The sequence below is a fragment of the Schistocerca nitens genome, unplaced genomic scaffold (genome assembly GCF_023898315.1).
Source record: "Schistocerca nitens isolate TAMUIC-IGC-003100 unplaced genomic scaffold, iqSchNite1.1 HiC_scaffold_466, whole genome shotgun sequence".
NCBI classification, from domain to species: Eukaryota; Metazoa; Arthropoda; class Insecta; order Orthoptera; family Acrididae; genus Schistocerca; species Schistocerca nitens.
In genome coordinates, this window is record NW_026045999.1 from 3235959 (window position 1) to 3262293 (window position 26335).

General features: G+C 42.7%; 1 protein-coding gene across 3 annotated transcripts in view; it reads left to right on the forward strand.

Annotated features, from left to right (window-relative positions):
- The window catches only part of LOC126232226 (nucleolar protein dao-5-like), a 350086-nt gene that overhangs the window by 282208 nt on the left and 41543 nt on the right, over nucleotides 1-26335 (forward strand). For all 3 annotated transcript variants that reach the window (XM_049942519.1, XM_049942518.1, XM_049942520.1), the window contains exons 7-8: nucleotides 9632-11490; nucleotides 17348-17614. In XM_049942519.1, the coding sequence (XP_049798476.1) occupies nucleotides 9632-11490; nucleotides 17348-17614 (2126 nt within the window). The remainder of the gene's footprint in view (nucleotides 1-9631; nucleotides 11491-17347; nucleotides 17615-26335) is intronic.

Consider the following 26335-nt stretch of genomic DNA (forward strand, 5'->3'; position numbering starts at 1 on the left):
ACATCCTTCTGAATCTGCTTAGTGTATTCATCTCTTGGTCCACCTCTATGATTTTTACCCTCCACGCTGCCCTCCAATGCTAAATTTGTGATCCTTTGATGCCTCAAAACATGTCCTACCAACCGATCCCTTCTTCTAGTCAAGTTGTGCCACAAACTTCTTTTCTCCCCAATTCTATTCAATACCTCCTCATTAGTTATGTGATCTACTCATCTAATCTTCAGCATTCTTCTGTAGCACCACATTTTGAAAGCTTCCGTTCTCTTCTCGTCTAAACTATTTATCGTCCACGTTTCACTTCCATACATGGCTACACTCCATACAAATACTTTCAGAAATGACTTCCTGACATTTAAATCTATACTCAATGTTATCAAATTTCTCTTCTTCAGAAACGCTTTCCTTGCCATTGCCAGTCTACATTTTATATCCTCTCTACTTCGACCATCATCAGTTATTTTACTCCCTAAATAGCAAAACTCCTTTACTACTTTAAGTGTCTCATTTCCTAATCTAATTCCCTCAGCATCACCCGATTTAATTTGACTACATTCCATTACCCTCATATTGCTTTTGTTGATGTTCATCTTATATCCTCCTTTCAAGACACTGTCCATTCCGTTCAACTGCTCTTCCAAGTCCTTTGCTGTCTCTGACAGAATTACAATGTCATCGGCAAACCTCAAAGTTTTTACTTCTCCATGAATTTTAATACCTACTCCGAATTTTTCTTTTGTTTCCTTTACTGCTTGCTCAATATATGGATTGAATAACATCGGGGAGAGGCTAGAACCCTGTCTCACTCCTTTCCCAACCACTGCTTCCCTTTCATGCCCCTCGACTCTTATAACTGCCATCTGGTTTCTGTACAAATTGTAAATAGCCTTTCGCTCCCTGTATTTTACCCCTGCCACCTTCAGAATTTGAAAGAGAGTATTCCAGTTAACATTGTCAAAAGCTTTCTCTAAGTCTACAAATGCTAGAAACGTAGGTTTGCCTTTTCTTAAACTTTCTTCTAAGATACGTCGTAAGGTTAGTATTGCCTCACGTGTTCCAACATTTCTACGGAATCCAAACTGATCTTCCCCGAGGTCCGCTTCTACCAGTTTTTCCATTCGTCTGTAAAGAATTCATGTTAGTGTTTTGCAGCTGTGACTTATTAAACTGATAGTTCGGTAATTTTCACATCTGTCGACACCTGCTTTCTTTGGGATTGGAATCATTATATTCTTCTTGAAGTCTGAGGGTATTTCGCCTGTCTCATACATCTTGCTCACCAGATGGTAGAGTTTTGTCATGACTGGCTCTCCCAAGGCCATCAGTAGTTCTAATGGAATGTTGTCTACTCCCGGGGCCTTGTTTCGACTCAGGTCTTTCAGTGCTCTGTCAAACTCTTCACGCAGTATTTTATCTCCCATTTCGTCTTCGTCTACATCCTCTGCCATTTCCATAATATTGTCCTCAAGTACATCACCCTTGTATAAACCTTCTATATACTCCTTCAACCTTTCTGCCTTCCCTTCTTTGCCTAGAACTGGGTTGCCATCTGAGCTCTTGAAATTCATACAAGTGGTTCTCTTCTCTCCAAAGGTCTCTTTAATTTTCCTGTAGGCAGTATCTATCTTACCCCTAGTGAGACAAGCCTCTACATCCTTACATTTGTCCTCTAGCCATCCCTGCTTAGCCATTTTGCACTTTCTGTCGATCTCATTTTTGAGACGTTTGTATTCCTTTTTGCTTGCTTCATTCACTGCATTTTTATATTTTCTCCTTTCATCAATTAAATTCAATATTTCTTCTGTTACCCAAGGATTTCTATTAGCCCTAGTCTTTTTACCTACTTGATCGTCTGCTGCCTTCACTACTTCATCCCTCAGAGCTACCCATTCTTCTTCTACTGTATTTCTTTCCCCCATTCCTGTCAATTCTTCCCTTATGCTCTCCCTGAAACTCTGTACAACCTCTGGTTCTTTCAGTTTATCCAGATCCCATCTCCTTAAATTCCCACCTTTTTGCAGTTTCTTCAGTTTCAATCTGCAGTTCTTAACCAATGGATTGTGGTCAGAATCTACATCTGCCCCTGGAAATGTCTTACAGTTTAAAACATGGTTCCTAAATCTCTGTCTTACCATTATATAATTTATCTGATACCTTGTAGTATCTCCAGGATTCTTCCAGGTATACAACCTTCTTTTATTATTCTTGAACCAAGTGTTAGCTATGATTAAGTTATGCTCTGTGCAAAATTCTACAAGGCGGCTTCCTCTTTCATTTCTTCCCCCCAATCCATATTCACCTACTATGTTTCCTTCTCTCCCTTTTCCTACTGACGAATTCCAGTCACCCATGACTATTAAATTTTTGTCTCCCTTCACTACCTGAATAATTTCTTTTATCTCGTCATACATTTCATTAATTTCTTCATCATCTGCAGAGCTAGTTGGCATATAAACTTGTACTACTGTAGTAGGCACGGGCTTTGTGTCCATCTTGCCCACAATAATGCGTTCACTATGCTGTTTGTAGTAGCTAACCCGCACTCCTATTTTTTTATTCATTATTAAACCTACTCCTGCATTACCCCTATTTGATTTTGTAATTATAACCCTGTAATCACCTGACCAAACTCTACAACTCTAGAGAGTGTAGGGGTGATCAAGTTTTTCATAGGAACCCACATCCATAAACATCATCAGATGACACTGCAGAAGGGCAAAGCTATACGCACCAGCACCTGTAAATATATGTATACACAGGATGATGCCATAGTGATATTACAAACTTTTGAGGATGATGGAAAACGATAAATGTATCGATGTGATGTGAGAGTTCTTGTACTGGAAACAAATGAGTCAAAAGTTACAAGCGAAAATCGTTCTGATACCACTGACAGTGGAATGAATGTACCAGTACTATTGTTGCTAAGAGTGTAGGGTAGGAAAGAAAAAATGTCTAGTAAACATGGGCTATGAAATGCATAGCTTCCTCAGGTGTGACTGGATTGGAGGCTTCCTTACAAATAGAACTCGACACATTGCTCGTTGTGGAAGAGAATTGACAGATTGTAAAGGTAATTTCTGGGCGTACCCCAAGGTACTGTGGTAGGACAGTTACTGTTTTTAGTGTATGTAACTGATCCTGCAGAAAGTGCCAGAAGCTCTTTAAGACTGTTGGCAGATGATACACTTCTGTATAAGAAAGTAGCAATGCCAGAAGACAGTACCAATTTGCAGACTGACCTATGAATACAGTTCGCCCTGTATGTAAATAAATGTAACATATTGCACATACATAGGAAGAGGAATCCACTACTGTACAAGTACACTATTGATGACAAATTGCTGGAAACAGTATCCCCTGTAAAATATCTATTACTACTTATCCAAAACAACCTCAAGTAGAATGACCACATGAAACAAATAGTAGGAAAAGCAGATACGAGACAGATTTGTAGGAAGAACCTCAAGGAAATGTAAAAGGCCCACGAATGAAGTGGCCTATAAGGTGCTCGTTCGACTGATTTTTTAGTATTGTTCATCAGTTTGGGACCCTTACCAGGTAAGACTGATAGGAGAGATAGGGAAGATCCAATGAAGAGTGACACGTTTCGTCACAGGATCGTTCAGTCGGCACGAGAGCATTACCGAGGTGTTCGACAAACTCCACTGACACACATTACAGAAGAGGCATTGCGCACCACGCAGAGTTACACTGTTAAAATTTCGATTGTGCACTTTCCGGGAAGAGGTGGTTAACATATTACTGCCACGCACATACTTTTTGTGAAATGACCATGACAAGAAAATTCAAGAAAATAAGAGCTAATACAAAGGTTTATCAACAATCACTTTTCCCCATGCGAGTGTAATAGGGAAGGGAGTGGAACCACAAGTACTCTCCACCACACACTATTATGTGGCTTGTGGAGTGCAATGTAGTTACAGATGTCATTAGTGGAAGCACTGACGACTATTGAATGAGGTATTTAAACACGAGCCTCACCACATCAATAAAAACAATTCTTAAAAAGCACGAGTGCAAGATGATAATTAAAGTGGGGGAGGGGTCAAATAAAATTAGCAAAATAATTAAAAGAAGAATTATTAATTGGCATACACCATTGCTCGTTAAGAGACATTACAGGTCAAGAACATCAGTTGCGCAAAGCAATAATTATGCTTAGTAACTGCACAAATGGCTAAGGCCCAATGATAAATGAATGCCACGGTAAAACCAAAACAGTTTACTTAAATTTTACGCACAAATTTCACAAAGGAACAGAATGCCTTGGCCATTAAGACCAGCTTTCAGCAACACTGACCAATCTCAAGTGAACAGAATTTCACTGCAAAAAACTTCACTAACATGTAAGACATATACATGTAAGACTCGAATCAATGGCCGCAGCTTGTGCGAAGAAGCTTTACAGTAGACAAAGATGCTTTAGGATTCACGTGCAATTTGGTTAAAATACAGAAGTCCATTAGTAATTATTTTGAGATATCTTAAGCTTGTGGCTGAACCCGCCTCCGTGGGCAGGCAAACTACCAGGCTTATAAACACAGTGCCCTTTAGGAGCAATGGCCAATCGAAACAACAGGTCCGAGGCACGAAGTTTGTGAGAACTTCACGGCAAATCGCCTAGAATGTAAAAGGTGCCCCGAGTGCCCGAACCGAACTTTTACTAAAAGGCTGTCTCTAGACAGAGTCGGTTGGATTTTATTAGGTGGGATTTAGAAGGAATCTCTTATTGAATCGTAAGGGAAATTAATTATAAATATAAAGGCCCCTTATCAGTCCACATACAGTCGAAATGAGAGACACCAAAGTAAGGCAGGGGGTTAATCTCAGGGGGTTACCAGCAAGCAAATGACGGTAGTAGCAGAATCGGCTACACCTGGCGGGCAGAAACAGTGAACAGACAAATCACAAAATAAAACAGGCAGCTAGTCTGGAAAAAAGCTAATTTAACAAGTAGTGTGTATTTACTGAATCAGCTGGCCAGCTGTCTTACCAAAACAGATACCTTTCAGCAGGTGTATGAGGAATTTACAGTACCAAAAACGAACTGATAAATGGCACAAGACAAACTAACGCATACGGTGAGGCACCTTCCTGGGTTCGCCCCTGAATGCAATGTATAAAGTATTAAATAATGGATAATCTGTCCTGTAAAAGCAGAATTACACACAATTCTAATAAAATAGAAAACACCAGTCAATAAAATAGGGCTGGCAAGCATTGAAAACATAATATTCCAGGCAGTTAGCATACGGAAAAATCTGGCAGAAAGTGAGCTTACGAACACAAATGAGTAAAACATGCTACCCAGCAGCAAGCAGTCCAGAAAATCAGCTGAACACAGCGTGATAGAAAAATATAAACGAGTTCCTTCCCCCGCAACAGAAAATCGGCGGAATGACCACAGATACCGTCTAGGCCCAAAATAAACCAGGATGAAGTGAATCACTCATCAGTTAAGAACAGAATTACTGTCCGTTCAACAGGCCTCACCGTACAGTCCACAATATAGGCACTCATTGTTGTGACAGAAGAGGTGACGGTTTGATTCCATCTAGTGCGATGGCATCAGTAACACTGCAGCGGAGAGGCACTCGGTGCAGGGAGTGGCTATTGACACTTAACATAGACAAATGTAATGTATTGCGAATACATAGAAAGAAGGATCCTTTATTGTACGATTATATGATAGCGGAACAAACACTGGTAGCAGTTACTTCTGTAAAATATCTGAGAGAATGCGTACGGAACGATTTGAAGTGGAATGATCGTATAAAATTAATTGTTGCTAACGTGGGTGCCAGGTTTGAGATTCATTGGGAGAGTCCTTTGAAAGTGTAGTCCATCAACAGAGGAGGTGGCTTACAAAACACTCGTTCGACCTATACTCGAGTACTGCTCTTCAGTGTGGGATCCGTACCAGGTCGGGTCGACAGAGGAGATAGAGAAGATCCGAAGAAGAGCGGCGCGTTTCGTCACGGGGTTATTTGGTAAGCGTGAAAGCGTTGCGGAGATGTTTAGCAAACTCGAGTGGCAGACTCTGCAAAAGAGGCGCTCTGCATCGCGGTGTAGCCAGGTTTCGAGAGGGTGCGTTTCTGGATGAGGTATCGAATATATTCCTTCCCGCTACTTATACCTCCCGAGGAGATCACGAATGTAAAATTAGAGTGATTCGAGCGCGCACGGAGGCTTTCAGACAGTCGTTCTTCCCGCGAACCGTACGCGACTGGAACAGGAAAGGGAGATAATGACAGTGGCACGTAAAGTGCCCTCCGCCACGCACCGTTGGTGGCTTGCGGTGTATAAATGTAGATCGAGATGTTGATAGGCCAGGCCACTGCCTTCCAGCTGTGTTCAGCCCAATCGAGTGCTCGCACTTCCTAAGTAAAACCAGATCTCCAATTCCCCCCACTGCTGCGAGCAAGCCATTTCCCTTTTTGTTTGCCGTGCACGCGCCTCCAATGGGCGTACACATTTGCAGGGCAGATACAGTCAATAACTGGGCACCGAGGATGTCGTGCACCTATGCCCGTACACTCCTCGTAGTCTCCCTGTGCACTCTTTACTCCCCACACTTCCATCCAATACTAAACTGATGATGCCTCGACGTCTCAAAATGTGTCCATTCAACCGATCCCTTCCTTGACTCGAGTTTGTTACAAATTTCTCTTCTCTCCAATTCTGTTCAGTACTTCCTCCTTAGTTTCGTGATCTATTTATCTAATCTTCAGTACTTTTCTGTAGCATCAAATTTCGAAAGGTTCTATTCACTTCTTGTCTGAACTGCAGATTGTCATCGTTTCACTTCTGAACAAAGCTGCCCATCAGGCAGTTGATTTTTAAAAAATGCTTGCTAACATTGAAATTTGCATTCAAAATTGACAAAATTTCTCTTCTTCAGGGATGGTATCCTCACAATTGCCATTCTACACTTGTATCCTCTCAACTTCAGCCATCATCAGTTGTTTTACTGTCGAAGTATGTAAATTCATTTACTACCTCCAGTGTCTTATTTCCTCCTGTAATTCCTTCGGTATCACGTGATTTAATTTGCCCGTATTCCGTTATCCTTGTTTTGCTTTTGTTGATGTTGATCTTGTATCCCCCTTTCGAGACTCTGTCAGTTCTGTTCAGGTGCTCTTCCAAGTCCTTTGCTGTGTCTGACAGAATCACAGAGTCATGAGCAAACCTCAAAGCTTTTGTTTTTTTGCTCCCTGAACTTTAATTCCTTCTCCAAATATCACTATGCCTTCCATTACTGCTTGCTCAGTGTGTATCATAATGCCGGGGATAGGGTACAATCACTGCTTCCCTTTCATGCTCTGTAACTCTTATAACTGTCACTTGGTTTCTGTACAAGTTGTATGTAGGCTTTTACTCCGTGTTATTTAGCCGTGCTACTTTCAGAATTTCAAAGAGTGTATTCCAATCAGTATTGTCAAATGCTTTCTCTAACTCTACAGAAGCTATGAGCAAAGGCTTGCCATTCTTTAACACATGTTCTAAGAAAAGTCATAGAGTCAGTATTGCCTCGTGTGTTCTAGCATTTCTGTGGAACTGAAACTGATTTTCCAAGAGGTCGGCTTCTATCAGTTTTTATGTTTTTCTGTAAATAACTCTTGTCAGTATTTTACAACCTCGACTTACTAAACTGATTCTTGAAACTGGGTAGATTAAAATACCTAGTCACAAGGCAGTGCTAGGAGAACACACTTATAAAGATATTCAAGTTTTCAAGCTTTCAGAGCCAGTGGCTCCTTTCTATGGCAGAAGAGTTGAAGGGGAAGGCAGAGGAATGAAGGAAAAGGACTGGTGAGATTTAGGAAAAGGGTAGAGTTAAGAAAAGTCAGTCACCCCAGTTCAGGGAAGGCTTACCGGATGGTGTGAGAAAGAAAAACCGATTGTCTGCAGTCACCCACAATCAGTCTCCACCAGGTGACTTTTCCAAACTCTACCCCTTTTCCTAAACCTCACCGGTCATTTTCCTTCAGCCCCCTTCCTTCCGCTTTAATCCTTTTGCCAGGAGAAGGAGTCACTGGCTCTGGAAGTTTTCGGACTGCAATATGCCATCACGTACAGTGAGTACATATTTTTATCTATACACTGTATTTTCAAAAAAATGATTATTTTTGTTGATATAAACTGACAGTTACGTAATATTCACATCTGTCGAGCATCTTTTTCTTTTTCGGAATTACTACATTCTTCTTGAAGTCTAAGTGTATTTCACCTGTCTCATAGGTGTTGCACACCAGGTGAAATTGTTTTGTCATGGCTGGCTCTACTAAGAATGTTAACAGTTACGGGGGATTGTCGTTTACTGATCTCCTTCTATAATATTGCCTTCAAGCTAATTTCTGTCGTAAAACCATTCCTTATATTCCTTCCCATTTGCCTTGTTACAGTGATAAAATGAAATACATCAAATAATGGGAACGTGATTAGTAGTTTTTAAAATTATGAAAAAGGAAGTGGGTAAGTGCCAATATATGATGCCAAACAATTATGCTGGTAACTTAAGATACAGTAAAATATACTCATGTATCAAGTTTAAGGAGAAATAACAATCGTAGTCGAGCTGCAGTGGTGAGATGATGGCAGTGTAGCATAGCTGACAGTGATGTCCTCGATGTAGATGCCTTCCGCCTGGTCTGTGGGCTGTTGTAATAGCATATTTATAGTTTCGCAACTGGCTGTCTTACGTGGCTGGCAATTAGGTGGCATAATTACTGTCTATTGTACACATTATTTTAGAGGTTGGGCAACTGCAGACAGTGAATAAAATCTTCCACACTGGCTCTTAAAATACTTTTATTAAAAAGCTGTGATCAGTTTCACAAAAGTGGAGATGCATTGTCAGGTGATATGTACAAAAAATTGAAACATTAGAGAATTATAATGTTTTTAAAAATGTATGTGCCCTACCATAAAGTGTCATATATCAATGAGAGATGAGTACTCTCAAGTTTCTTTACTTTTTTAAATAGTCAGGTGTAGAAAACTAAATCTTACAAACAGAGTCCCATCGTTCATCATCAGGATTAAACCAATTGTGCACTAAAAGTGGTCGTCTACGATCAAACTGACTGGGATTGCACCGCACTGTGATGTTCACGGCACGGTGCGGTGTGATCCCACTTTTAGTGTGCTATTGCTTAAATCTTGATGACGGATGATGGAACTAATTTCGTAACATTTACTTTGTGTTGCTGTGACAGTTCAGACAAAATAGAAACAAACTTGTGAATACGCAGTTCTCATTGATATACGGTACTTTATGGTACGACACATCTATTTTTAAGACTGTTGTAATTCTTTAATGTTTCAATTTCATGTACAGATCACCTGAAGATGCATCTCCACTGATGTGAAACTGGTCGTGAATCCATAATAAAAGTATTTTAACAGCGAGTGCGGAAAGTTTTATTCACCACTGTCCATTGTGGTGGAGAGATAAACCTACAGCGCCCACGGTTTCGACCATCGATAAATTTGTGCCCGTTGATGACAAATATATGAGAATTCCTTCAGATTCTTTGAAGATTTTGATGTCCAATTTCTCTCTCGTATGCGAAGGAAAAAGACACTAAAACGTGTCTGTCTGTTTCAGTCGTGGCGGCCGGTACTTCAGGAAGGGCGCGCCCCTTCAGGTCGGCGGACTCGGTCACCCGACAGAGAGTACTGAAGACGGAAAAGGCGGCACAGGTCGTCGCCACTGTTAAGAACGAGGATGCCGCCACAGGAAGTGCACGTACTTTTAAGACAGTAGACGTGCACACCCCGAAGAAAGTACCGAAGACGGAAAAGGTGGTGCAGGTCGCTGCCACCGTGAAGAACGAGGATGTCGTTGCGGGAAGAGTACGCACCTTCGAGTCGGTAGATGTGGACGTCCCGAAGAGAGTACTCGAGCCGGAAAAGGTGAAGAAGGTCGCCGCCACTGTGAAGCGCGAGGATGCCGCCGCAATGAGACCGCGCACCTTTGAGTCGATAGACCTGCGCACCCTGCAGAGTGTAGTCGAGTCGGAAAAGGCGGCGCGGGCTGCCGCTGCCGTGAAGAATAAGGACGCCGCCGCTTTCGCAGCCGCTTTGGGTGTGGAGAAGACGCCGTCTCTGGAGAAGCTGGTGCGGCGGAGGAAACTCGCCCGGATGGCGGACGCGATCGAGAAGCGCGACGCGGCCGCCCTCCTGGCCGCCAGGACGTCCGGCAGAAAGTCCGAGAGTTCTTCGGGGAAGGTGGCAGTGTCGGAGGAATCCCGAAAGGAGTCGACCCGAGAAGTGACCGACGACTCTAAAAAGGTCGCAGCTCCGGCAGCCGTGCCGCAGTCGGAAGGAGCGGTGCGGCCAGCGTCCGCCTCGAAATCAGAAGGTGCGGCGGCAGTGCTTGCCGCACTGAAGTCGAAGGACGCCGGGGCGGTGGCGGCCCCACTCGGAGCGAAGGGTGCCGCGGCACTGGCCGCTGCTCTCGAGTCCGAGCGCACTCCGGCCGAGTCCGGGAGTCGGTCGGCCGTACCCGACGGGGCCGCGGTAAAAGTCCCGTCAGCTCGGTCTCGGAGTCTCGAAAGTCTAGAGGTGGCGAAAGCACTGGCCGCTCTGAAGTTCAAGGACTCTGCCGCACTGCTGGATTCCCTCAAACCTGCAGACCACACGACTCTGATGGCCGCCGTCAGGACCAGGGACAAGAGCGTCATCAGGGCAGTCCTCAGGTCGGAAGGTGTCGCACCGGTAGTAGCCGACTTGAGGGCGAAGGGCCTGCTCGTTCCGTCCAAATCTGAATCCGCTAACCCGGTGACGACCGAGGGCAGACTCGCGACGGCGACCGTCGTCCCGAAGGACTCGGCCGCGTGCGGGGGTGTCTCCGAGACCCGCAGACCCGGAGGCGCAGCGGCGAGGTCCGCTACTGCAGAGTCCCGAGACGCGCGTGCGGCGGTTTCGGGCGACCGGGCGGCCCCGGTGGCCGCACTGAGGTCTAGGAAAGCCGGCGCTGTGGCGGCCGCTCTCAGGTCGAGGAACTCGGCAGCCGCGTCTGCCGCGCTCGAGTCCGGGCCGACGGCGATCTCCCTCGGGTCGAAAGCTGTCGGGGCCCGCGGGCTCGCACCGAAGGCGAAAGTGCCGGCCGGCGCGAGGAGGAAGAGTGCCGCAGCCAAGGCGGCCGCGGCCAAGCTCAAGGCGGCCGCGCTGGCGGCGAGGAAGGCGGTGAAGAGGGAGCGCTGCCAGGAACCCGTGCTGCGCGTGTTCGAGATGGACATGCGCTGCCCCTGGCACACGGTGTACGTCCCCGGCGACCGACACGCTACCGAGGGTAAGGTGGGAATTGTCGGAGTGCCGAAGGAGGAAGTAAAGGTGCCAAAAGGAGAGGCGGCCGAGGACTGCGAGGCCACGTGTTTTGGCCCCGCGAACAAGAAAATTAAGATGGAGTTAGACGAACTGACGCCTAACATTGGTGGCATTATAGAGGAAGTGGAAATGAAGGTAACTTTCCGTTTGAATAGAAGTATTACTTAAAAATATGTTATGTTGTGTTATAAAATATACAGGGTGAACCACCTAGCACCCACATCGTGTTTTATTTTTTAATTTGTAAAAGGTAGGTAAATGAGGTTTTCAGGAAATGATAGTGTGCTGTGAAGGTCACTTAATTCTGTTGTACGGTTAACGCTCTTCACTGTTAGAATATATTGAAGCAAGTATATTTTTTAATTGAATAGAAATTCCACGATCGAATGTAACAATATTAGAGAAGGAAGGTTGGTGCTCACCATATAGAGGAGATGCTGAGTTGCGATAGGCACAACAAAAAGATTCACACAATTATAGCTTTCGGCCATGAAGGCCTTTGTCAGCAAAAAACACACACACACACACACACACACACACACACACACGCACGCACACACGCACATTGTCTGCAGTCTCAGATAACTGTAACTGCAGACGTGTGTGCAAGTTGTGTGTGTGTGTTGCTGACAAAGGCCTTCATGGCCGAAAGCTATAATTGTGTGAATCTTTTTGTTGTGCCTATCGCTTCTCAGCATCTTCGCTATATGGTGAGTACCAACTTTTTCCTTCTCTAATATTGTTTTAATGGAATAGTACAGTTTTTAAGGACATTTGAAAAGATGCGTACAATAATGTAACACTCATTAACATTGGTGTTGAAACTTTTTGCACTAATTGGCAAGGAGGCCAGAATTCATTATTGCAGTGTAAACACCATCATCTGGGACTCTAATGCCAAGCTCTATCTTTATGTATAACAAAAGGAAGTTCCTACAACATTATGATAAAATATATTTCCTCATCAATGTATGGGAAGCTGCAATTGTTGCAAATGGGACTGACAGCTTTAGTCGTGGGTAATAAAGATAATTTTTCACTCTAGTGGCTCTCACTGTTCTTTTCGGTTGTGATGGTTTATTTATGACAAATTTTATTGGCAAATATATGTATTGTGATGGCACAGTTACAATGCTCAGCTCCTTGAAGAGGTATCTTTGTTATGTCTGTGGGTGAACACTATAAATTACTCTTATTGCTCACTTTTCTTTCAGAGTGCTGAGTTACACCAGAAATTGTTCTATAAGACATTACTGAGGGAAAGTATGCAAAATATATCAGGATGTTAATTTGTTTCTAAGATTAGCAATTATACAAAGAGCAAAAGGAACTGGACATAATTGTTTGAGAAACTCAGTAATACGCTTCTTCCAAGTCAAGATTTCATCAATATACACACCAAAAAATTTGTAGCATTTTTCCACATTTATCGTCTCCTGCTCACGTGCTGCATCAATTCTTAGTACGACTATTGTCGTACGGAACTGAATAGAGGGTTTTTTCAAACGTGGGGAGAGTCCGTTGTCTGAGGAACACTTAATAATTCATCCCTTCTGTTGGTTTCTCTCTAAGGAGATTCATTATAACACTAGTATCATCTGCGAAAAGTACCAGTTCTGCTTGTTCAAAGGAAGATCATTCACATATATAGAGATGCTGAGTCCATTAGACTGTACCTAACTGAACTTATTTCCATGTATCCTTTCAACATTGCGAGCCTACTTCCATGCACCACAAAGAGTATAGATGATGTCTCAGTTAAAGTTGTTGCACACTACGATCGCAGTGGCTTCTGTGACGACAGTTCCCAGTAAGTAGATGCATCAAATAAATATGACAATTGACTCCTATACAAACAAATCTGACACGGCAAGAAAAATGAGAAACAATTATCTGACAATAGCACTGCAAAAAAGTAAGTTTTGATGTTAATTTCACCCTCGTTTGTACGAGGGTTGGACATTAAATAGTGGCAACTATTTAATCACAACCGAGTTACACGTTTGCACCTGTTACTGTCCTTCAGAGTAGTCACCAGTGTCGTGTAGAACCCATTGCACAGCAATGTGGAAGGCGTAGTATACCGTTAGCAGAGCCCGTTCTGTCGACGGTGCGAATGGAGCGGTCTGAACTTATGGTGATTCTCGTGTACGACTGTGACGGTGTTATCCTAACGCATTACATTCCTCCACGGCAGACTGTCAGTGCACAGTATTACTGTTCGTTTTTGGAGCATCACCTGCAACCAGCTTTGCGAAAGAAGCGGCGACACTTTCGGCACGACCCACCCGTCATTTTGCACGACAGTGCGCGGGCGCACACAGCGCGAGCTGTGGCTGCTGTGTTCGGTCGACGGGACTGGGAAGTACTACCGTCCACCGTACTCCCCTCGGACTTAACTCCTTGTGACTTAGATTTTATTCCGAAGATGAAGGAACCACTTTGTGGCATTCTCTTCAGAACTGTTCCAGAGATTCGACAGACAGTAGACCACTCCATTCGCACTGTCAATACGACAGGCTCTGCTAACGGTATACTACACCTTCCACATTGGTGGCGACGGGTCCTATACAACGCTGGTGACTACTCTGAAGGACAATAACAGGTGCAAACGTATAACGCTTTTGTATCGGTTGTGAATAAATAGTTGCCACTATTTAAGTTCCGACCCTCGTATGCTAATAGACTTCACAGATGTACAAAAATGGTGTTAGCTTTACTCGTCTCATTGTTTGCATTCTTCCTAACACTTTCCAGGTTGCATTGATGTATGTATATAATTATACAGGTAATATTACTAGGGAAGCATTGCAGTGGTTGGAAGTCATCCTTATAGATGTAGAAAATCAGGCGGTTTCTCTTAATATAGATGCTGTAGGTGGTGAAAATGTGGGATTAGCTTCACTTACAGGGTTTTCTCACTTATTCAGTTTGGAGTGTCTCTCACCTCAGTGTAGAAAAAGTTAAGATTAGATTAGTTTTTCATTCCATAGGTCCGTGTTGAGGAGATCCTCGTCGATGTGGAACATGTCACTTTTTTAAAAAAAAAAAGCTGAAATAACAATACTAATAGTATGAATATGTACAACACATCATTTGTTTTTATTAAAAAGTTCGTCAATGGAGTAGAAGGAGTTGGCCACTAGTAAGTCTTTCAGACTCCTTGTAAACTGATCTTTATTTGTAACTAAATTTTTTATGTTTGCTGGCAAATTATTGAAGATGAGTGTTCCTGAGTAGTGGACCACTTTTTGAAATAAAGTAAGTGCTTTTAAGTCCTTGTGCAGATCATTTTTGTTCCTGGTATTGTATGTATGAACTGAGCTGTTTGTTGGAAAAAGAGATATATTATTTAGGACAAGTTTCATTAAGGAGTAAATATACTGAGAGGCAGTAGTTAGTATACCCAGTTCTTTGAAGAGGTTTCTACAGGACGTCCGTGAATTTACCCCACAAATAATACGTATTACACGCTTTTGGACTCTGAAAACTTTTGTTTGGCTTGAAGAGTTACCCCATAATATTATACCATATGACATTATGGAATGAAAGTAGGCAAAGTATGCAAGCTTTTTCATTTTTATGTCGCCTATGTCTGCTAGCACTCAAATTGCAAACACAGATTTGTTAAGGCGTTTCTGCAGTTCTGTGATGTGCTCCTCCCAACTGAATTTATTATCAAGTTGTACTCCCAGGAATTTAAGACTGTCAACCTCTTCTATCTGCTCTTCTTCGTATTTTATGCATATGCTGGGTGGAAACCTCTTACAGGTTCTGAATTGCATATAGTGAGTCTTTTCGAAGTTTAATGCCAGTGAGTTGGCTTTAAACCATTTATTAATATCCATGAAAATATCATTAGCAGATCTTTCTAGAACTACACTCGACATACTATTTATTTCAATACTTGTGCCATCTGCAAACAAAACGAACTCTGCCTCTGGCAGTGCAACTGATGAGAGATCATTAATGTACACAAGAAAAATCAATGGCCCTAAGATGGATCCTTGTGGGACACCACATGTAATTTCTTCCCATTCTGATGATGACTGATGACTTAATTGACTAGTCCCTTGCACTGACACCCTTTGTTTCCTGTTAGCGAGGTACGACTTGAACCACTTTGCAGCACTGCCCGTGACACCATAGAATTCTAATTTATTTAAAAGGATGTTGTGGTTTACACAATCGAATGCCTTTGACAAACCACAGAAAATACCTGCTGCTTGTAACTTGTTATTTAATGAATTAAGTACATTTTCACTGTAGGTGTAAATAGCCTTTTCGATATCAGAACCCTTCAGAAATCCAAACTGTGTTCTTGATAATATGTTATTTGTGGCCAGATGGTTGAGAAGCTGCCTGTACATTACTTTTTCTAAAATTTTTGAAAATGCTGGCAAAAGTGAAATCGGTCTGTAGTTTGATGGTATCTCTTTATCCCCTTTCTTGAATAGAGGTTTATCATCTACATATTTTAGCCAATCAGGAAATGTCCCAGTTATAATAGACTGGTTTCACAACTAACTTCGAATTGTACTAAACTCACAAGAACATACGTTAATTAACTTTGTTGATATTTATCCTGACCACCAGAATGCATTGTTTTTAAAGATTTTATTATGGAAGTTATTTCTTTTGGTGAAGTGAGTGACATATTCATGTACCTGAAGCTATTTGTAAAGGCTAGTTTCAGATATTCAAGGGCATTATTTACTGATCCTGACAATCCCATTCTATCAGTAACGGATATAAAGTACTTGTTAAATAGATTTGCCTCACTATGCCCATCAGTTACTAATGTGTCATCTACCCTTAGTGCTATTTGCTCCTGTTCCTTTCTGGTTCTACCAGTCTGCTCTTTCACGATATCCCATATTGTTTTTATTTTGTTCCCTGACATTGCTATCTTCTTCTCGTTGTGCATTTGTTTAGATGTCTGAATTACTTTTTTTAATATTTTACAGTATTCCTTGTATTTAGCTAAATCATCAGCATCGGAGCTATTCTTGGTCGACAGATACATTTTCCTTTTTGTCTTACAGGAAATCTTTATTCCTTGTGTGATCCATGGTTTTGTTGTAGACTTCTGTTTAATTTGAGTAACTTTTAGAGGAAAACAGTTTTCAAACATGGTACTGACATTGTTCATGAATGTGTTATATTTTTCATTCATGTCATGAGCACTATAAACATCTTTCCAGTTCATATCTTTGAGCAGTTTTCTAAAACACTTCATTTTTGGTTGATTGTATACTCTCCTGTACTCAAATTTAGCAGTCTTGATAATCTGCTTAGAATTTACATCTAAAACAAGGAGCTGCATGTCATGATCTGATAGTCCATTTATAACAGGTTTTATGATATGATTTTGTCCCTTTGATTTGTATATAAAATGTTATCAGTGGCTGTCCTTGAGGATTTAGTGATCCTAGTTTGAAAGTTTACAGTGTGAGTTAGATTGAAAGACAACATTACTAACTGCAGTAAATGTTTACTGGAAGATTGCATTAGAAAATCTGTATTAAAGTCACCAGCAAACAAAATTTCTTTGTTTCTTCCTGTTAAATAAACCAAAAGAGCTTCTAGATGATTTATGAATAGATTATAATTTCCTGCATGTGCTCGGTAAATAGTTACTATTATATAGGATCTGTTGTGGAACTCTACTTCTGTTGCACATGCTTCTAGATGCTGCTCTAAACAGTATTTATTAATGTCAATGTTCTGGAATTTATGGCAGTTTTTAATAAATGTGGCAACTCCTCCTCCATCCATATCTACTCTGCAGAAGTAGGAAGCTAGCTTAAATCCTGAAATGTCTAACGTATCTATACCAGTGGTCACTTGATGTTCAGAGAGGCAGATTATTTCAATTTGGTTGGACGAATTCATTTCATCGATACAAACGAGTAGTCGGTGAGTGGAGGGTTCTGTTTAAATACACGACCTGTAGCAACATATTACGTGGGACTTCTGTCGGCGTTTACAGATGGAGACGAACGACGAGGTGGCAGACGATATGGGCAGTGTGAGCGGCAGCGGCAACCACGCGGACCTGTCGACCGAGTCGACGCTGTCGGCGACGTCTCCTCGAGCTGACGAAGACATAGACGACGACTGCCGGGATGTGGACATGGACATGGATGTGGGGGAGGTGATGCTGCAGCCGCCTCCGGGGGCAGACGAAGCTGACCTTGTGGCGGTGGCGCAGGGCGTCGCCATGGTCGGGGCGGAGGAGGAAGTTGCCGGTCTACAGGTGACGGGCACTGCTCAGTTTAGTTACTCACAGCTGAGGGAATAACACAGCCAATGTAATAGTGGGGAAAAACACATTACTTATTTTGTACGAGTTTATGGCCCGAGCGTATTCTCTGAGAGTGCTGTGTCTGGTACAAAAATTGAACCGTCTGAAGGTCGGGCTAAGCGTAAAACTTTTATTGTGAGGACATTATTTGTTCACTCAGTGAAATTGCCATCTGACTAGATTTTTGACTGGATTCTAGCCTTTTTAGCTGATAGGACTCAACATGTTCTTAACAGGATGAAACTGGCAGATGTGTTAGGGGGTACTGGAAAGAAATGTTGAATTCATTTGCCATCTATGAGCTTACTGTGTACTTCAAAGTCATGCTGAAGACATTTTAAAGTTGGAGTAATTTGTTTACTTGTAAAACACTAAACCTTACTTTTTTCACCCCAGTCTGGGTGAAATGGCCAGCCAAATACCACAATATCTGATGTCATATGCTTTTTGAGTTTCACAAGAGTAGTAACACAACAGTTGCTACCAAAACCATTTGCAATGTTTAACCAAGTGCATTAGATGTTCGTAAGTGCCAGAAGTGATTTTCTAAGTTGATATCCGGTAATTTTTAGGTCTTTCTGACTTGTGTATTGATGACTAAGACCAATTGCTTTAAACAGTGACATGTTAAGGGCAAAAGTGGAAGCAAATCCGTGTCAGACAATTAAGTCAGACAACACCCGTAACCAGCCTCGGTTGACCATCCGAGAACATTTGCTGCCCTTGATGAAGACAAAGCTAATTGATCCATCACATGCAACTTATTGCTTCAGCGGCACAATACAGATGCAATTTTTGATAGCTTCTTCAATGGGGATGAGAAATGGGTCCTTTATGATAATCCAAAATACAAAATGCAGTGGCTCTCTGTGCATGAATTGTCACTAAATACACACCATAAAGACAGTTTTGTGTATTTGGTGGAGTGTGGGTGGTCTCGTTCATTTTCAAGTTCTGAAATCTGGATAAACTGTGAATGCAGCCCTTTGCTGTTAATGATTAGATTGAGTAAATCAGTCTTTTAAGTGAAAAGTGGCCAGCGATTGTCATCAGAAAAGGCTTATTCTACGACATAATGATGCGAGACTACACCTTACAATGTGAGCCCTGGAAAAAGTTAATGAATTGGGGTGGGAAGTATTGCCTCACCCACCATACTCGACCCATGTTGTGCCTTTGGATTTCTATTTATTCCAATTGTTACAACATTTTCTAAGTGGAAAAAAAAAATTGAAAATGTGGATTATGTCCAAATGCTGTCACCAGATATTTTGCTCGAAAAGCAATTGATTTTTTATCGGCCTGGCATCAAAAACGTGTGCACTAATGATAAAGGCTGTTGATAACAAGGGTGATCATTTTTTATTTTATCTGGAGCCACAGCTATTGTAAATTTTTGGAATGTTATTGTCACCATTTGACTGTAATAATTTTTATTTTATTCTTATAGCATCCATATTTTGGCCTTGTAGCCAATTTCAAGTGCAAAAACTGGAATAAACCACAGAAATATAAATCACAAAAATGAGGAACAAGGCGACCATGAAAAATGGTGTATACACTCCTGGAAATTGAAATAAGAACACCGTGAATTCATTGTCCCAGGAAGGGGAAACTTTATTGACACATTCCTGGGGTCAGATACATCACATGATCACACCGACAGAACCACAGGCACATAGACACAGGCAACAGAGCATGCACAATGTCGGCACTAGTACAGTGTATATCCACCTTTCGCAGCAATGCAGGCTGCTATTCTCTCATGGAGACGATCGTAGAGATGCTGGATGTAGTCCTGTGGAACGGCTTGCCATGCCATTTCCACCTGGCGCCTCAGTTGGACCAGCGTTCGTGCTGGACGTGCAGACCGCGTGAGACGACGCTTCATCCAGTCCCAAACATGCTCAATGGGGGACAGACCCGGAGATCTTGCTGGCCAGGGTAGTTGACTTACACCTTCTAGAGCACGTTGGGTGGCACGGGATACATGCGGACGTGCATTGTCCTGTTGGAACAGCAAGTTCCCTTGCCGGTCTAGGAATGGTAGAACGATGGGTTCGATGACGGTTTGGATGTACCGTGCACTATTCAATGTCCCCTCGACGATCACCAGTGGTGTACGGCCAGTGTAGGAGATCGCTCCCCACACCATGATGCCGGGTGTTGGCCCTGTGTGCCTCGGTTGTATGCAGTCCTGATTGTGGCGCTCACCTGCACGGCGCCAAACACGCATACGACCATCATTGGCACCAAGGCAGAAGCGACTCTCATCGCTGAAGACGACACGTCTCCATTCGTCCCTCCATTCACGCCTGTCGCGACACCACTGGAGGCGGGCTGCACGATGTTGGGGCGTGAGCGGAAGACGGCCTAACGGTGTGCGGGACCGTAGCCCAGCTTCATGGAGACGGTTGCGAATGGTCCTCGCCGATACCCCAGGAGCAACAGTGTCCCTAATTTGCTGGGAAGTGGCGGTGCGGTCCCCTACGGCACTGCGTAGGATCCTACGGTCTTGCCGTGCATCCGTGCGTCGCTGCGGTCCGGTCCCAGGTCGACGGGCACGTGCACCTTCCGCCGACCACTGGCGACAACATCGATGTACTGTGGAGACCTCGCGCCCCACGTGTTGAGCAATTCGGCGGTACGTCCACCCGGCCTCCCGCATGCCCACTATACGCCCTCGCTCAAAGTCCGTCAACTGCACATACGGTTCACGTCCACGCTGTCGCGGCATGCTACCAGTGTTAAAGACTGCGATGGAGCTCCGTATGCCACGGCAAACTGGCTGACACTGACGGCGGCGGTGCACAAATGCTGCGCAGCTAGCGCCATTCGACGGCCAACACCGCGGTTCCTGGTGTGTCCGCTGTGCCGTGCGTGTGATCATTGCTTGTACAGCCCTCTCGCAGTGTCCGGAGCAAGTATGGTGGGTCTGACACACCGGTGTCAATGTGTTCTTTTTTCCATTTCCAGGAGTGTAAATATCACGAATATTTATTTATGTGCCAGAAAACATCAGGCTGGTAGGAAGTACAAGTCCTTGTCGAAAAAGCACGTCTGGTCATATAGGCCAGATCTGTCGTTAGTAAAAGTGATCACATTTATAAAATACGTAAATATATTGCAGACTTTCCTTTCTGGACCCTATTGTACAGCTGTTATATGAAACTGCTAACTAATAAACAGGTATGCACCACACTATTTTGTCTGAACAACATCTGACATGCACAGAGATGAAACGATCTTCCAGAGATCACCTGAGAGACATCACAGTCTGTACAATGCAACCTGTGGAGTTCCCACCCACTCCACTGCCACCCCTATCCATTTGAATAATGTTGGATGTTCTGTTGGCTCTTGAACTGCATCCATTTGCCCTCCTCTGCCCAACCGTGTCTTCACCATGGCATTATTGTTTCCTCGGTTGAGTGTGCTGGTGTGAGGGCTTTTTGGAGCATTTGTGTACTGCCATTGCCATTTGTAATGATGTACATTACTATTCACCTCTATAGGTGCACCATGTTTTACATGATTAACTGTATTACAAGGTAGAAATTTCATTTTTGTTTCAAATGTATTAAGATAAGACACTTCATAATGTTCTCATGTGAATTTAATAATGGAACTCCATTTCATATACTGTAACCACTGTTGTATACCATTGTATGCAGAGATAATGTAATTAAACAGTTCAGCTACCTTGCTCTGTAACACACCACAGATTGCATTGTGCAGACTGTGATGTCTCTCAAATGGTCTTTGGAAGATAATTTCATCCATGTCAGTTCTTGTACAGACACTATAGTGTGATGCATACCTATTAGTTGGTTAGCGGTCATATAACACCTGTGTTATAGGGTCAAGAAATGAAAGTCTGCAATATATTTAAGTGTTTTAGAGATGTTCTCATTATAACTGATGACAGATCTGGCCTAAAATGACCAGATACGTTCTATCGACAAAGGCTTGTATTTCATAAAAGTCTGATGTTTTCTGACATGTAAATAAGCTAAAAGAATTGTTGTATTTATACCCCCCCCCCCCCCTCCCATGAACCATGGATCTTGCCGTTGCCCCATGAATCATGGACCTTGTCGTTGGTGGGGAGGCTTGTGTGCCTCAGTGAAACAGGTGGCCGTACTGTAGGTGCAACCACAACGGAGGGGTATCTGTTGAGAGGCCAGACAAACGTGTGGTTCCTGAAGAGGGGCAGCAGCCTTTTCAGTAGTTGCAGGGGCAACAGTGTGGATGATTGACTGATCTGGCCTTGTAACACTAACCAAAACGGGCATGCTGTGCTGCTATTGCGAACGGCTGAAAGCGAGGGGAAACTACGGTCGTAATTTTTCCCGAGGGCATGCAGCTTTACTGTATGGATAAATGATGATGGCGTCCTCTTGGTTAAAACATTCCGGAGCTAAAATAGTCCCCCATTCGGATCTCCGGGCGGGGACTACTCTGGAGGACGTTATCAGGAGAAAGAAAACTGGCGTTCTATGGATCGGAGCGTGGAATGTCAGATCCCTTAATCGGGCAGGTAGGTTAGAAAATTTAAAAAGGGAAATGGATAGGTTAAAGTTAGATGTTGTTGTTGTTGTTGTTGTTGTTGTTGTTGTGGTCTTCAGTCCTGAGACTGATTTGATGCAGCTCTCCACACTACTCTATCCTGTGCAAGCTTCTTCATCTCCCAGTACCTACTGCAACCTACATCCTTCTGAACCTGCTTAGTGTACTCATCTCTTGGTCTCCCTCTACGATTTTTATCCTCCACGCTACCCTCCAATACTAAACTGGTGATCCCTTGATGTCTCAGAACATGTCCTACTAACCGATCCCTACTTCTAGTCAAGTTGTGCCACAAACTTCTCTTCTCCCCAATCCTATTCAATACTTCCTCATTAGTTATGTGATCTACCCATCTAATCTTCAGCATTCTTCTGTAGCACCACATTTCGAAAGATTCTATTCTCTTCTTGTCCAAACTATTTACCGTCCACGTTTCACTTCTATACATGGCTACACTCCATACAAATACTTTCAGAAACGACTTCCTGACACTTAAATCTATACTCGATGTTAACAAATTTCTCTTCTTCAGAAACGCTTTCCTTGCCATTGCCAGTCTACATTTTATACCCTCTCTACTTTGACCATCATCAGTTATTTTGCTCCCCAAATAGCAAAACTCCTTTACTACTTTAAGTGTCTCATTTACTAATCTAATTCCCTCAGCATCACCTGACTTAAATCGACTACATTCCATTATCCTCGTTTTGCTTTTGTTGATGTTCATCTGATATCCTCCTTTCAACACACTATCCATTCCGTTCAACTGCTCTTCCAAGTCCTTTGCTGTCTCTGACAGAATTACAATGTCATCGGCGAACCTCAAAGTTTTTATTTCTTCTCCATGGATTTTAATACCTACTCCGAATTTTTCTTTTGTTTCCTTTAGTGCTTGCTCAATATACAGATTGAATAACATCGGGGAGAGGCTACAACCCTGTCTCACTCCCTTCCCAACCACTGCTTCCCTTTAATGCTTCTCGACTCTTACAACTGCCATCTGGTTTCTGTACAAATTGTAAATAGCTTTTCGCTCCCTGTATTTTACCCCTGCCACCTTCAGAATTTGAAAGAGAGTATTACAGTCAACATTGTCAAAAGCCTTCTCTAAGTTTACAAATGCTAGAAATGTAGGGTTGCCTTTCCTTAATCTAGCTTCTAAGATAAGTTGTAGGGTCAGTATTGCCTCACGTGTTCCAATATTTCTACGGAATCCAAACTGTTCTTCCCCGAGGTCCGCTTCTACTAGTTTTTCCATTCATCTGTAAAGAACTCGTCTTAGCATTTAGCAGGCGTGACTTATTAAACTGATAGGTCGGTAATTTTCACATCTGTCAACACCTGCTTTCTTTGGGATTGGAATTATTATATTCTTCTTGAAGTCTGTGGGTATTTCGCCTGTCTCATACATCTTGCTCACCAGATGGTACAGTTTTGTCAGGACTGGCTCTCCCAAGGTTGTCAGTAGTTCTAAAGGAATGTTGTCTACTCCCGGGGCCTTGTTTCGACTCAGGTCTTTCAGTGCTCTGTCAAACTCTTCACCCAGTATCATATCTTCCATTTCATCTTCACCTACATCCTCTTCCATTTCCAAAATATTGTCCTCAAGTACATCACCCTTGTATAGAACCTCTATATACTCCTTCCACCTTTCTGCTTTCCCTTCTTTGCTTAGAACTGGGTTTCCATCTGAGCTCTTGATATTCATACAAGTGGTTCTCTTTTCTCCCAAGGTCTCTTTAATTTTCCTGTAGGCAGTATCTATCTTACCCCTAGTGAGATAAGCCTCTACATCCTTACATTTGTCCTCTAGCCATCCCTGCTTAGCCATTTTGCACTTCCTGTCTTGAGACATTTGTATTCCTTTTTGCCTGCTTCATTTACTGCATTTTTATATTTTCTCCTTTCATCAGTTAAATTCAATATTTCTTCTGTTACCCAAGGATTTCTACTAGCCCTCTTTTTACGTACTTGATCCTCTGCTGCCTTCACTACTTCATCCCTCAAAGCTACCCATTCTTCTTCTACTGTATTTCTTTCCCCCATTCCTGTCAATTGTTCCCTTATGCTCTCCCTGAAACTCTGTACAACCTCTGGTTTAGTCAGTTTATCCAGGTCCCATATCCTTAAATTCCCACCTTTTGCAGTTTCTTCAGTTTTAATCTACAGTTCATAACCAATAGATTGTGGTCACAGTCCACATCTGCACCTGGAAATGTCTTACAATTTAAACCCTGGTTCCTAAATCTCTGTCTTACCATTATATAATCTATCTGACACTTTCTAGTGTCTCCAGGCTTCTTCCATGTATACAGTCTTCTTTTATGATTCTTGAACCAAGTGTTAGCTATGATTAAGTTGTGCTCTGTGCAAAATTCTACCAGGCGGCTTCCTCTTTCGTTTCTTACCCCCAATTCATATTCACCTACTACATTTCCTTCTTTCCCTTTTCCTACTGACGAATTCCAGTCACCCATTACTATTAAATTTTCGTCTCCCTTCACTATCTGAATAATGTCTTTAATTTCATCATGCCTTTCTTCAATTTCTTCGTTATCTGCAGAGCTAGTTGGCATATAAACTTGTACTACTGTGGTAGGCGTGGGCCTCGTATCTATCTTGGCCACAATAATGCGTTCACTATGCTGTTTGTAGTAGCTTACCCGCACTCCTATTTTTTTTTATTCATTATTAAAGCTACTCCTGCATTATCCCTATTTGATTTTGTGTTTATAACTCTGTAGTCACCTGACCAGAAGTCTTTTTCCTCCTGCCACCGAACTTCACTAATTCACACTATATCTAACTTTAACCTATCCATTTCCCTTTTTAAATTTTCTAACCTACCTGCCCGATTAAGGGATCTGACATTCCACGCTCCAATTCGTAGAATGCCAGTTTTCTTCCTCCTGATAACAACATCCTCTAGAGTAGTCCCCCCCCCCCCCCCCATCCCCGGAGATCCGAATGGGGGACTATTTTACGTCCAGAATATTTTACCCAAGAGGACGCCATCATCATTTAATCATACAGTAAAGCTGCATGTCCTCGGGAAAAATTACGGCTGTAGTTTCCCCTTGCTTTCAGCCGTTCGCAGTACCAGCACAGCAAGGCCGTTTTGGTTAGTGTTACAAGGCCAGATCAGTCAATCATCCAGACTGTTGCCTCTGCAACTACTGAAAAGGCTGCTGCCCCTCTTCAGGAACCACACGTTTTTCTGGTATAGTGGGAATTAGTGAAGTTCGGTGGCAGGAGGAACAAGACTTTTGGTCAGGTGAATACAGGGTTATAAATACAAAATCAAATAGTGGTAATGCAGGAGTAGGTTTAATAATGAATAAAAAAATAGGAACTCACGTAAGCTACTACAAATAGCATAGTGAACGCATTATTGTGGCCAAGACAGACACGAAGCCCACGCCTAACACAATAGTACAGGTTTATATGCCAACTAGCTCAGCAGATGATGAAGAGAGAGATGAAATTTATGACGAGATAAAGAAATTATTCAGGTAGTGAAGGCAGACGAAAATTTAATAGTCATGGGTGACTGGAACTCGATGGTAGGAAAAGGAAGAGAAGGAAATGTAGTATGTGAATATGGATTAGGGGTAAGAAATGAGAGAGGAAGCCACCTGGTAGAATTTTGCACAGAGCATAAATTAATCATAGCTAACACTTGGTTCAAGAATCATAAAAGAAGGTTGTATACATGGAAGAATTCTGGAGATACTAGAAAGTGTCAGATAGATTATATAATGGTAAGACAGAGATTTAGGAACTAGGGTTCGAATTGTAAGACATTTCCTGGGACAGATGTGGACTCTGGCCACAATCTATTGGTTATGAACTGTAGATTAAAACTGAAGAAACTGCAAAAAGGTGGGAGTTTAAGGAGATGAGACCTGGATAAACTGACTAAACCAGAGGTTGTACAGTGTTTCAGGGAGAGCATAAGGGAAGAATTGACAGGAATGGGGGAAAGAAATACAGTAGAAGAAGAATGGGTAGCTCTGAGGCATGAAGTAGTGAAGGCAGCAGAGGATCAAGTAGGTAAAAAGAGGGCTAGTAGAAATCCTTGGGTAACAGAAGAAATACTGAATT